This window comes from Lates calcarifer, linkage group LG12, assembly GCF_001640805.2.
Source record: "Lates calcarifer isolate ASB-BC8 linkage group LG12, TLL_Latcal_v3, whole genome shotgun sequence".
NCBI lineage: Eukaryota > Metazoa > Chordata > Actinopteri > Centropomidae > Lates > Lates calcarifer.
In genome coordinates, this window is record NC_066844.1 from 19,183,763 (window position 1) to 19,197,250 (window position 13,488).

Below are 13,488 nucleotides of genomic sequence, written 5' to 3' on the forward strand. Positions count from 1 at the left end.
GTCTCTCCACCCTCACTTTGCCATCTTGAGGAGTGCTAGGAGTGCTAGGTTTCTGGTATAGTGTTGTGTTCTTGGTATATGATGTGCTCTGTTGTTGTTGTTGTTATTGTTGTTGCTGCTGCTGCCCAACCTTTCTGGAAGCCTGCAGAACTCAACGTAGGTCCCAGCATCTCTCTCACTTCTGACACTGCATGGCTGCTGCCTCACATTAATGATCCTTCTCTCAGGAGGAAGGATGGTGTCACTGATCAGAATGAAACAACTGAGAGCCAGGCCAAGCCGTCTGTGCAGCTCTTAGCCACTGTTGCAGTCTCATGGGGCTCCACAACAGCCACTATATGAAAAGGAATTTGGTCTTTCAGCAGTTTTTGCCACATGTACTTGTAACATAATGAAGACGGTGAGATTTTCCAGGCTTTTCTTTGCAGCAGTAAGTGGACTTAGTGGGCATAACAGACCAGAGACTCACTGAAACGAAACACTAGCCTGATGTTGAATTATTTAGTGGGTGCTGTCTGCCAAGGCTTAAGTTAAGGACTTTTGGTTTGGTTTGTCCCACATCCTGGCTGTGATTAGTTCAAAGGGGACTACACTGAAACCCAAAACACTACAAAAGTTTTGTGCCTGTCTATTGAACCAGATCAGTGCTGGGTGACACTAAGAGCTGGTATCCAAACAAATACATGATCATAGATGAAATCATGTGTCTTTCTAAAAAAGTGTCTAAATTAATGTCTCACATGGCCTGTGAATCATGTTTCTTATCATTTTTCATGGTGCTTGAATCCCTCCATCTTCTCTTATGTCTGTTATCCTACACAATTCAAACCAGTGCTTCCCAACTGGTGGGTTGGCCAAAGAAAGAAAGAAGGACAGAAAGAAAGAGAGAGGGGGGAAAACCTTTACTTTGAAATACAGCAAACCTCTGGAACAGCAGTTGTATTTTGAATAAAAGCAACTTTAATCGCCTCTTTAGAGGCACTACAATATGCAACTTTACAGCACAAGTAGCCTACTGAAGTTTGCTTGCCTTCCAAATAGTGTTTCCCTCCTGGTAGAATTGGTGGGTCATACCATCATGGTTGGGGTTAGGACTTAGTTCGGCATGGTATACTACAAATGCAGTTTTTTAGTAGCCTGAATAATCCTTACTGCAAAGCTCCTAAAATTTGAGACTTAAATCTCAGTTGTACCTGAGTTATTCTGGATGAAAATAAAATGAATGGACTTCCCCAGAATCAAGATTGGAGTCTACTCCAAGGTTAAGTAATTTTGAGACACGACTTGGTTTGCAAAGCTGACAAGCTGCCATGCTGTTGCTGTATAGAGCATACAATGCCACAGCTAAAAAAAAAAATGATTCGACTGACAAAATGCAGGTCAACTCCTGAGTGATGACTCAAAAACATTGACTTCAAGGAGACAGCCCCAGTGTTAAGTTGGCAGATGTGTGGACTGTGACCTGATGTCTCAGGGAACATTTGGATCCTGAGGCTATAGACTAGTTGGGAAGTACTGCTTCAAACCATACCTACTACTACACAGTCTTCATGGATATGGCATCATTTGAGTTCAGCTGAGCAAAGCATTTCACACCAAAACTGGATGTGATGTCATATTGTTGAGCAGATCACAGTTATTGTGTCTCTGAGGCAAAGGAAAACAATTTCTGTCTCACAGCACACACATGTCTGACACCAAGCCATCAAGTCTTTATGTTGCAGATTATAGTCTGCAAGCATAACATTGAATGGTATCCCGTGACAATCAATCAGTCTTTTTTTCACAATTTCTTTTGGACAAACATGTGGATGCATAGGCAATTTGAAGAGCATGAGTGTGCAAGGTTCTCTGGAAGAAACAAATTTGATTGAATTACTGATTTGCATGGGGTCCACATTCTCCTACTCCATACACTAACATTGATTTGTTGTCTTTCTACTCCACATATGCCAACCTTTCCACCCTCCTTCCTTTCCTCCCTTCCTCCTTTAATTCTTTCCTCCCTCTCATCTTTCCTTGATCCTTTCTTTCTTTCTTTCTTTCTTTCTTTCTTTCCTTCCTTCCTTCCTTCCTTCCTTCCTTCCTCCCTGCCTTCCTTCCAGGACTTTTTGGGTCAGACGTTCTGTACTCTCGGTGAGATTGTTGGATCACCAGCCAGTCGACTGGAGAAACCACTGGGGTGAGTAAGACCTTCAGCCAATTTCTGCACTGCCTAAACACCCCTGACTTCAAATGTGACTGAGTAACAACATATTGTGCTAAGAGCAGAGTTAAGAGAGAAGAAAATTGCTTTTGAACCAAATACAATGACCATCCTCAGGTATACGTCATTTGTACTGAGAATTTTATAGAATGGACTGGACGTGAAGTAGATGTTAATTTGTTTGGTAGAGCATGAAGGAGCAAATACAGAGAAACTGATTTAGGGGCACAGAGAGAGTGCGAATATTAAGACGTGAAATGGCAGGAGGAGGAGGAAGAAGAGGAGGCACAGGGGTGATTTAGAAAGAGATAAGAAGAAAATACATTGATCAGACGAAGGAAGAGCGTAAGGGAGGGGGAGACAACATATCCTACAGATGTTTTCCACAGATAATTATTGTCATTAAAGAAAAGGGTGAAACGCGGAGCAAAATTACCCAAATTACTGCTCCTCTCCAAGGCATGTGCTCACACGCTGGCTGAGAAAAATGTAGTGTTAATGGGGTTTCCTGTAATCTGTCTTTATATATCTATCATCCATCATCGTCATCAGTTGGCTGGGCACTGGTACAATTCAGGTGAAGTCATTTAAATGTCACATTCAGTGGGATTTCTCAGGTCTGAATGTCACCTTGGAGAACATTAAGAGGGAGTATTTGAATAGTGATATTCAACTTTGAATTGTATGAGACATTAATGCCATGTTCTTGGATTGGTGAACATTTTACACTTATCCACAGTACACATGATGCTTATGTTCACACATGCAATAGCATGTTACAGGCATAACATCTGATGTTTGGACTTGGTCAACAATGAGTTGGTGCTTTTTAAATTGACTTTCGTATATTGTCTGATATCATCAAAAGACAGTAGACCAAAGATATCTCTTTCCACAGCACACCCCTGATGATGACACAGTTGCAAAACAGTTGCGAAAACATTTCTGTCAGTCTCTGTGTGTGTATGTGTTTTCCATATAGCACACAGACTGCTGATGATGCTTACTTAAGGAGATTTTAGGACTGCAAATATAAGTGCACCCTAAGCCTCTATATTGAGCGTGTAGACCTTAATAATGTTATTACAAGTTTAATATCAGACCATTTCCCTCTGAACTGAGGCTTTATATGGCATGGTTAGAAAAGGAAATAGAACTCTTGCCAAATTATTCATTTTTAATTTGAGACACACTGCAGCCGAGAGATAACACAGCCGCTTGCCAAATTTTATTCTTATGACAACCTTTCATCTTTCTTTAAAGGGTGCAAAAATAAAGCTCGCCGTGTGGTGGGAACCTCTGTAACCAAGAAAAAAGTTCTTGTTTTGCTATTTTCACAGTTCCTTCCTTTAAAACAGCCACAAACTTGCGGAACTCTGAATGTAGGATGTACATATTATGCGATAATAACTGGTTATTCTTGGATATCATTTGCATTTGTTTTGGTGGACCGACATGGTCTCATCAATCAGATATTGACAGTGTGAATTAGTCTAATTCTTAATGTTTAGACAAATGTGTGAGTATGATTTTGACAGATATTTAAATCAGTTTCTTTAAAATCAAACACTGTCAGATAATAACAGCCAGTGTGATTAAGTTCAGGGCTTGAGGTTCAGGCGCTTTTAGTTTCTCAAGTTATCGTGGAGAGGTCGTGCAGCAGCTTTGTTTCATCCTCTTTGGGGGAGAGTCATTGAGATGGCGGAGCAATGAGAAACACACACACACACACACACACACACACACACACACACACACACACACACACAAAGTGATGCATTGCCCTGGTAGATATGCTACCCAGTGGAGTTTGTTTTCATGTTTCTGCAGTAATGAAGAGTGATTCATATTCCATTGCTTGGAAATGTCAAGACATTTGTCTAAGCTGTGCTTAGCCAATAGGAGAATGTTTTAGATCATTTGTTTGTTTTTCATGTCTGTCTCAGCCAGTCCTCTGTTTCTCACTTCACCTGCTTACTCAAGACATAAAATAGAATAAATCTTGGAAGTGAGAGAAGAGGTCTTTGGTTGCTTAAGGCTGTTGAAGTGTCTCTGTGTGACTGCCCTCCTTACCTAAATGTATGCATATGTGTATTATAGCACAAATATACAACTACATCTGTTTTTTTTTTTAATAATAAATCATACTATAATATAAAGTACAGTATATTGTAGAAGATACTAATAAAATGTATCACAAATCTAAAGTTTGTTGCTTGACATAATCTTTTCCTTTCTGTTTCTCTTAGCCACTAAACATATACCGTATATGAACACACACATTCCAAGATATACACAATTCCTTCATTGATTTAAATCCAGCACCTTGGTTAAATGGCATATGAATGCATAAGCGATGTGTTTAAGTCTTGCCCCTTGTTCTCTCTTTTTTTCATGGCTAATTGTAATGGCTTTAATCTTCCAGAAATGAGTGCTTGTTTAATTTAATTATTTTCATTATGGAGGTAAAGAGAGAAAGAGAGTGAAGGAGAAAAGGTGACAATTCAGAGAGTGTTTTAGGTGCATGGACATCCAGATGGAGAGAGACAACAATGAAGGCACTGAAAACAACCCATAATTGCTTGTCTGATTATACACAACAAAAGATGGCAGGTAGGAAGGCATTAGAGTAGAAGTGGAGAAACAGAAGACAGTATTTAGTCAAAGTGTCTAACATGAATCCTGCACATATCATCAGCAACATAAACCCACAACAAACGCACATTTGTATTTCTTTGGCTAAGCTGAGCAAACTGTCTGCATACATGAATGGCACAAAAATAATGTCTTGACGTTAATCAGTAGCTTTCATTGAATTCAGAGTCACGTCAGTAGAGGCCTCCATGTTGATTTGCTTGTTAGTTTTTGTATTCTGGTATCCCAATCTTGAGCAGTCTGAATTATATTGTAAGGCTTCGAGTAATTAACATTGACTAGTAATGAATGTATCAGATTGTTTGGCCTCTTGTCAGTGTTTTGTTTACTGCATTGTATTATTTACAGATTCCCTTTGAGGCCACTCAAGCACATAGGAAACAGACACACAAAGCCATTCAAAACACAGGCACCAGAGAGATTAATTTGATGTACATGCCAGAATGTGCATGCGTGTGTGTGTGTGTGTGTGTGTGCATATATGCATACATAGTTATGAAAGCAGAATACTGTATGAACAGGCATGCTCAGAGTTCTGCATGTCTGATCTATCTCCTGTCATAAAGTCATAAATAAGAAATTATTTTGCCTTTGATGAAGTTTCCAGTGACTGTCAGGTGTTCAAAAACACCACTGGCAGAAAATCTGGAATGAACAGGTGACACTGGGTAAAGAGTGAATCCTAACAACAGCTGCTGTACAGATGTATATGTCAACACTATATGTATAGTGTGGACATAAGATATGTATAAAGCACTGATTTTACCATTTGGGTAGCTCAAGTGTTGTTGGAAACTGTTTCCCACAGCACCACGCAGGCCTAATTTAGCGTTAATCGTCAGTCACAAACAAATGCACAGAGAAACTCCCCACACTGATTTCAAGTAAAATCCTGAAAAGTAAAGGTTTTACCAGGAAACTAACAATGCTTTTTACTGCAGTAATTTATAAAATGTGTCAGTACTTAAAAGTCTAGCCAAGCAGTCTGTCTGTGGCCTGTAAACAACGTCTGGAGTGGCATCATTTCTCCTTGGCAATATCAACCACCTTTTCATTAACTCAGCAGGTGTAGTTTTATATCATTAATTCCATGCAGAGAGCTTGTTAGATAAAGAAAAACCTGTTGAGCTGACCTCGACTGACTCTGCAGACCCTGACCATTTATAAATGTAAAAAGTTTAAGTTTGTTACCTTAACAACTTCAATGTTTATATGGATAGGACAGTGGAGATGAGACAGGAAACAGGGAGAGAGAGCAGGGGAATGACACGCAGTAAAGGTCCGGCCGAACCGGGAGTCAATCAGGGGACCAGCTGCTTAGGGCCCATGAGCCCATGTGGTACGCGCCCCAACCATTTGGCTACGGGGGATCCCCCTTTAATGTTCTTTTTAACACAATCAGACCAATTAATTAAGTCTGATTAAGAATCAGACTTAATCAGACCAACAGGCCTTTTCATGGCATATATTAATTTGCTACGTCAAAGCAGAAAAAGCACTGGTGTAATGAATAACATTATAATGATTACTCATTTAGGTGTTCCAGTTTCAGGGGCCTGCATTGTGCATGCTGTTTTGCTGGGAGGCTTGGTGGAACCCTTAAAGGGAACTGAGCCATATTTCATGTTATTAGTGGCACCCGTGTCTACAGTGACATTTTATCAAACTTTCAGTTCTATCCAGACTGTATTATAACAGGATGCACCTTTTTACATTTACTGGCCTTGTGTTTAGAACATGATGCAACACGTGACTTCACCATTTCCTAAAATGTTAATGAAACTAATTCATAGTGTGTGCGTGTGCGACGGAGAGAAAGAAACAGAGAAAAATAGAGTGCTTCCGCCAAACAAGACATTTGTTTCATCTTAACATCAAAGGCGCTAGCTCTTTTATGACTGCTTCAAATTTTACAGTGCTCTCTGGCCACAGGCCTCAAATGCATATTTTATTAAGGAGATTACAATTCTCTTGTCATTTATATTTACATTTAAAAATGATTTAAACAGGCAGTGCAGTGACTAAGCTAGCTGCACACGTGTTGTTTGCCTTGATCTTTAATATTTTGTAAAATTTTTGGGGAAAAAAGTGAATGGTGCATACTATATGTTACATAATTCAAAATGTTTTTTCTCTTTATTATAGTATTTTTGATATACAGTATGTAGCCAGTTGTAAAGTATGTATTGTGTTGTGTTTAGTATTAAAAACCCAATGTGCTGATGTGTTGTATTTACATCCAGGGCCAGAGGAACAGTATGAACAACACAACACACACATTTGTCATCTGCCACACATAAGCTAGTATTTATAAAAACTGCATGTCCTATGAAAATGCACACACCTCATACATACTTGATATGTAAACAGGAGATGTGAGTGAGTCAGTCTAATATGGTAGCCAATTATACTGTGTTTTCTTGTAATATCTGCACACATATACACAATTTAAGTTTTAGGATTGAGATTCAACAGAACCATGCATACACATGGCTCTGTAATAAACTAAAATAAAAAGAGTTTTATGCATCTGGCCCTGATTCTAATGATGAAGCAAGCCCTTGTTTGAATCTTCTTGGGAGGAGTGACCTTTTATTTTTTTTTTTTAAATTTCTCCCCTGTGAGCCATAATTGCATGAGGAGGCTGTTGAAAGGCTGGTCAGCATAGTGTACATCTTTGTGAGTGAGTGTGTGTCTCACAGACCAAGGCAAACAAACCATTTCCCTGCATTTACAGTAAACAGCACTTCACTGCGAGAGGGAAATTTAGCCTATTATATCACCATAAGAAGTACAACTTTGAATTATCCAAACATCCCACAAACTAATTTAGCATGCTGCTGCTGCTCTGTTCCAGTATGATTGCAAACAAAATGTTTACACAAGTGAGAAATTAATTGCAAAGGATCCTTAAGTTTTTGCTGAGCTTGCAGTTTTTAAAAAAAAGCCTGTCATTGCAGAGAATAGCAAATTTGCCAGTCGATTGTAGGTTTGCTGATATGGTGGAGAAAAGGAAAGGTCTGACAGCCAGCAGTTAGAGTACCAGCTAATTTCCCAGCTTGATTTAAATTCTTGCTACCCTCTGTGCATCAAAAAATTCATGTGGCCATTTACCTACTTTCCTTATCTATTATTCATTCTGCATTTATCCTCTTACAGCAGTATCGCTTCAGGCAGCTGTGTCCCTGGTACAGAATTTTATCAGTACTTCACAAAACATCTGATATGCACAGGTCATTGACATAATATCATGAACACCTGTAGAGTATAATGCAATTCAACACAACATACAGCTACAGATACTATCTTTGCAAAGCTTATAATAATAATTTTTCAGATTCAGATAGGGATGTATCAATTCAACTTTTCTTACTGAATTTTGACAGTCTGACATATATCGGTTCATTCATGGACAATGTGACCTCACTTTGGTGATCCCTGGCTTCCTGTCTAGAAATCTTGTATTAATAAACTGTTGGATAGATTACCATGACATTTAATCAGCATCATCTACGCAGTAATGTGTGTTTAGTGCTAACCAGAAAATGTTAGCAAGCTAACACACAAAACTAAGTTGGTGAACATGGTAAACATTATACCTGCTAAATGTCAGCATGTTAGCATGCTGATGTTAGCATTTAGCTCAAAACCACTGATCATCACCATAGCCTCACAGTAGCAATAGCTTCTAAATCCCTTCCTAAATTTAAATGTTTTTGAAATAATTGAGAAATATGTTTGATTTTACAGTAACTCCAAGCAACCTGATCCTGAGCATGCATTTAATAAGCATGTGATTTCTGTATCCGTACATATTGTTGAATCACACTAAACAAAAAGGATGCGGTCAACAATTTATGAGGTAATTAAACCTCAGTTGAGTCATATTTTATCTTGTCTTTCCAAAAATGAAACTGTACTTCATATTCAGTATTTACATAGACACTAACACTACAGTATAAAACAAGATAAAAATAAAAAAGGCACAGTGCACATGTTGGAAAGACATAACAAGCCAACCTAACCTATTAAGCCCAGCCAAACTTAACCACCAATCTCAGCCCCTCACTAAAATACCTTGTAAGTCATCAAAAACTGAAGAAACCTCAGATGGACCAGTTCAGAAAGGGTGTTTTTATTGTCTTTATTTATTCACGGTAGTTTGACTGTGCACACACACTCTTTCTCTCAAGACAATCCCTGCACCTGCACAGTTACAAACATCCTGTCCTGGAGCTGACCATAAACACCACAGTATCCAAGCAGTGCCCACAGAGCAGCTTCACTGCAGCAGATGGGGGTTAAATGACTCACTCGCGGGCATGCTGATGATGGAAAACAAGCCAGAAGAGAATTATTGTCATGCACTTCAGCTTTCCCACACTGCATCACTCAAACTCAGACTGCATATTTATCTTTCCCTAACCTTCAGGATGCTACCATCTGCAATCCACTACTCCCATTTACTTTGTTTGTAGTTCTTTGCACACTGTTCCACTAAAAAGGAACTGAAATACTCATTAACTGTTTCGGGTAAGAAGAGGAAAGACTCTTTTGCAGGCAAAAAAAAAAAGAAGTTGGGAGGTGGTGACAACTACGAGTAGCAGGAGGAGGAGGTGTATTTGAGTGCGCTTGGCCTTTTACCATTTGGATATTCCCTGAATGTCAGGGTGGATTACTACAGCAGAGTAGTGAAATGGAGGAAAATTATTTGTGAATGTGAATGGAGGCATGTGTGTCAGAGGCAGGATACCCAGCTGGGTGCGGTGACAAACTATGCCCGACACCGCAGCCTTCCTGTCTCCACCTGTTGGTCCCAGGCGCTCCTGGATGATGTGACAGCTACTGTGGGATATTCACAACCACAAGAGCTTTTGAGATGGGATATTATTCTATTTACAGAGTGTTCTGGGATTATGGCTGTCAGTTGTTATATGGTTAAGGATTATAGTTAGCTCAGTTTTGGGCTGTCAGAGATTAGAGATAATCTATTTAAAAAAAACACATTTCTTCTGCTTCATTTAAAGGGTGTGTTTGCAAAAACTCTGCATGCAGACTGGTTTTGCAAACTCTGCCTCTGAAGCTTTTGCCACAGCTCCAACACAACAGAGATGAATGGGGTTTCATTTGTGGTTTTCAGGGCACAATAATTTAGAGAAAACTCAACAGCAGCATTTCCTTGTAGAGGCATTATTCCGATTACTCACAAATCTTTGGATTATTTCTTTTGTAGAAAGTAGGTCCAGTGAAAACTCAACTGCAAGTGTCAGAGGTAATTACTAGTGTAGACAATGAGTTTATCATTGTCTACACTAGTAATGGCACATTTCAGAGGTGGATTTCTCAAAACCTAAACACAGAAAACTAATAATTCTGCATATCTGCTATGGATAGTAGATATAAGCTTGATTCCATAGAATTTTTTGAGTTAAAACAAGTTCTCTATGCTTAAAGAACTAGCTGTTGTCATTCCTAATCAGCCCAGGAATTGGTGTCTAAATATGTTAAGTTCAAGTCACAGTCTTCCTGACTGTATTTGATGTAACTATATATACAGTCCAGACTCTAAGTATTTGGACAGTTACACATTTTTGTTCTTCAGGTTCTGTGTTTCAGCATAGTCAATTTGAAAGAAAAAATGGCTAGTTCATTAAGGCCCAGACTCAGCATTAATTTGAGTAGTTTTATATTAATATAGACAGAACAGTGTGGGAGATATTTTAACACATAGTGCCCAAAGTTTAAGGGTACAAAAGGAATTAAACTACCACCCTACCTAATATTCTGTGGAAAATCCTTTGCAACCAATGACTGCATGAAGTCTATGACCCACACACACCAGCAGAAACCTACTATCTTCCCTGGTGTTGCTCTCCCAGGCCTTGAATATAGCCATCTTCAAGTCTTGCTTGCTGTGGGGTCATCCAGTGAGTTTTGATGCATTGGGCTGATTCTGAGCACACAGAGTGCTCTGTATTCACCCTGTTGCTTCTGTCAGCAATGAAATCATCAATAAAGTGTGTCAGTTCGACTGGCAGCCATACATGCCTAATCCATATCACAACCACCACGTTTGACAGATGAGTTGAGCTGATTTTTTTTCTCACAACTCTGAACTTTACCACTTTCTTTTTAAAATGTTTTTGCAAACTGAAACCTGACCTTTCTGTTTTTGAGGTTCAGCAAGGAATTACATCTTGTGGTGAATTGTCTGAGGATATGGTCATGAAGTCTTCCCTTGATTGTTGACTAGGACACATGTACACCAACATCCTAGAGAGCATTCTTGACTTGCTGTGCAGTCATAAATGGATTTTTCCTCACCATGCATCCACAAGACTAGTGCTCCTCAGTCTACCAGGTCATTTGCCATTTTCTAGTTTTCCTGCTAACACCAGTCTTTTTTTTTTTTTACATACTTGAAATTTGACCACAATTCTAGTGAGAACATTTGCTATACAGATTTATGAGTGTGAGTGAGTGAGTTCATGGCTGAGCATGCCACCATGGCGGGTATCATCAACATCTTCATTTCTCAGTGAGATTTTTCCAACTTCACCTTCTGCAAAAAACACAAGGCATGCAGGTCTGATTCTCTTTTGGGTTTCACAGCATTTTTCTACCAAACTGAAAAACCTCAAATCAACTATGAAATTGCAAAACAACAATATAAGCAACTATTACATTGTGGGTTGCTCAGATAATTGTGAAATGCACAACATCCTGAGCTGCTAAGAAGCCACACTGGGAGCGGGGGCTGCAAAAATGGCCCTAAGCCATGCCTCAGTCTTCCAATGTAGAGTTGCAGAATGTGTTGGATATGTGTTTGAGCTCATGCAGTCAGAGATGGAGAGAAACAGAAAAACCTAAGGAGTTCAAATCACCATAAACAGTGCTTTGTGAAGGACAGGTGGAAGGGAGGACGCATCAGAATCAAACCATCAATATAATATAAAATATCAGATGAAGTTTACACTGATTTTGTTTCTTTTTTTTCTTTTTTTTAATAATCTGCACTTCTGCCACACCAGGCTTTGTGAGCCTGTATGGTATTTTATATCTTTCTGTTTTATTTTTATTGCACTGGATAGTGACTGATCTTTTTAATCCTTAAACACCTTCATCTCCTCTCTGTCCTCCCACCTTCTCAGACCTAATTTTAACTTAGAGCCTGGGCTCAGTCGCAGTAATGGTTTCTACTGGCTTACTTCCCAGTTTATCACAATTGATTTATGCATTCTTAGAGGGCACGCTGCAAATGGGCTACAGTAAGATTCAGGCCAGACCTACAAGTAGAAGCTGTGAGTTCCCAGCCAGTGTTTTTTCTTTTCATCTGTGTCAGCAAAATGCTCTGCTTCATTATTCACACAGATGCCGTAATACATACTGACACCTGTAAGTCGCTCACCTCAATCCCACTCCTAAACACAGAGGAGTCCTGCTAGAAGGCTGAGACTTAAGTGCCTTGCTCAAGAGCACCTCAGTGATAGCTGTTGGGGAGGGGCATTTTTATTCACCTTATCTGTTCAGACTTCTCCAGCAGGTTGGAAATTGAACAATTTCATTCTCTCAGCAGGCCAGGTGTGTCTGCCTGACTGTGTCTGTTTCTTTATACTCATCTTTTCCCATTTTCTGTTTCTCATCTCTGCTCTCTCTATTTCCCAGTCAGCTCACCTGTCATAAAACTACACATCTCTTCTCTCTCTGTTGGTATGGCTACCAGCTATTTCTAACCTAGACTTTGAGTGAGCAATGCTCCACTGTGCCTCATCATTACCTATCTAGGATATGCAGATGCACATGAACACAGGCCATGAAAAAAAAAGCTGTAACAGCTCCAGCTGGCGTCTTCTCTGGGTGACATTTGTGTGCGATAAGGCTCTCGTGTAGTTTTGGCTTCTCTGGAAAAAAGTGACATTTTGTTCTGTTTATGAGAATTGAGTTTTCAGCTTTGTGAACCCTGGATTTTACATTATTGGCTGCCTTTGTGATTGAAGTACTTTGCTTGTAACAGGTGCAGGTGCACTTTCCAAGCGCAGATAGCTAGTGTAGCTTTACACTAGTCATATTCACAGAGACTAGTGTTGCCATAGTGACTGGGTCTAGTTTACAGGAACGGAACCATAGAGTAAAAGTCTGTTACTCTTCTGGAGCCGGTTGCACCTGTTCCATAAGTTTTAACTTGGTTCAGTTATATAAAGTGATAATTAAGAGGAGACAGAGAGCAGTAATTGAATATTTACATCAGCTTACTGCCAGCTGTAGTAGAAACTGTGGTGTAGCACACCTCCACTGAGATAGCTATCTATCTAGCTACCAAATTTACTTCATTCATAAAAATAGTGACCATCATAAAAATGGCCATGAAAAGTGTTGATGACATTGACATAGCTGTATAGTTTGGTTTAAGATGCCTTACATAAACAACTCTCTTAAAACAATACAATGTGATAAATGAAAGTGTGCAAGTGTGACAGCAACTCTTGTTGCAACAGACTGCAGAAAGTGAAGTGCATTGTGACAGGCTGTGAATGAAGTTAAGGAAATAGCAGTTCAGTGTAATTATAAGGCTCAAGGTACAACCCAGTCTGTTCTCTATAGAAAGCTAAGATTTACATTCACATACA

General features: G+C 39.4%; 1 protein-coding gene across 1 annotated transcript in view; it reads left to right on the forward strand.

Moving 5' to 3' along the window:
* The window catches only part of cpne5b (copine Vb), a 108,149-nt gene that overhangs the window by 36,868 nt on the left and 57,793 nt on the right, over positions 1-13,488 (forward strand). Inside the window, 1 exon segment of the mRNA XM_051074670.1 lies at positions 2,106-2,182. Within this exon segment, the coding sequence (XP_050930627.1) occupies positions 2,106-2,182 (77 nt within the window).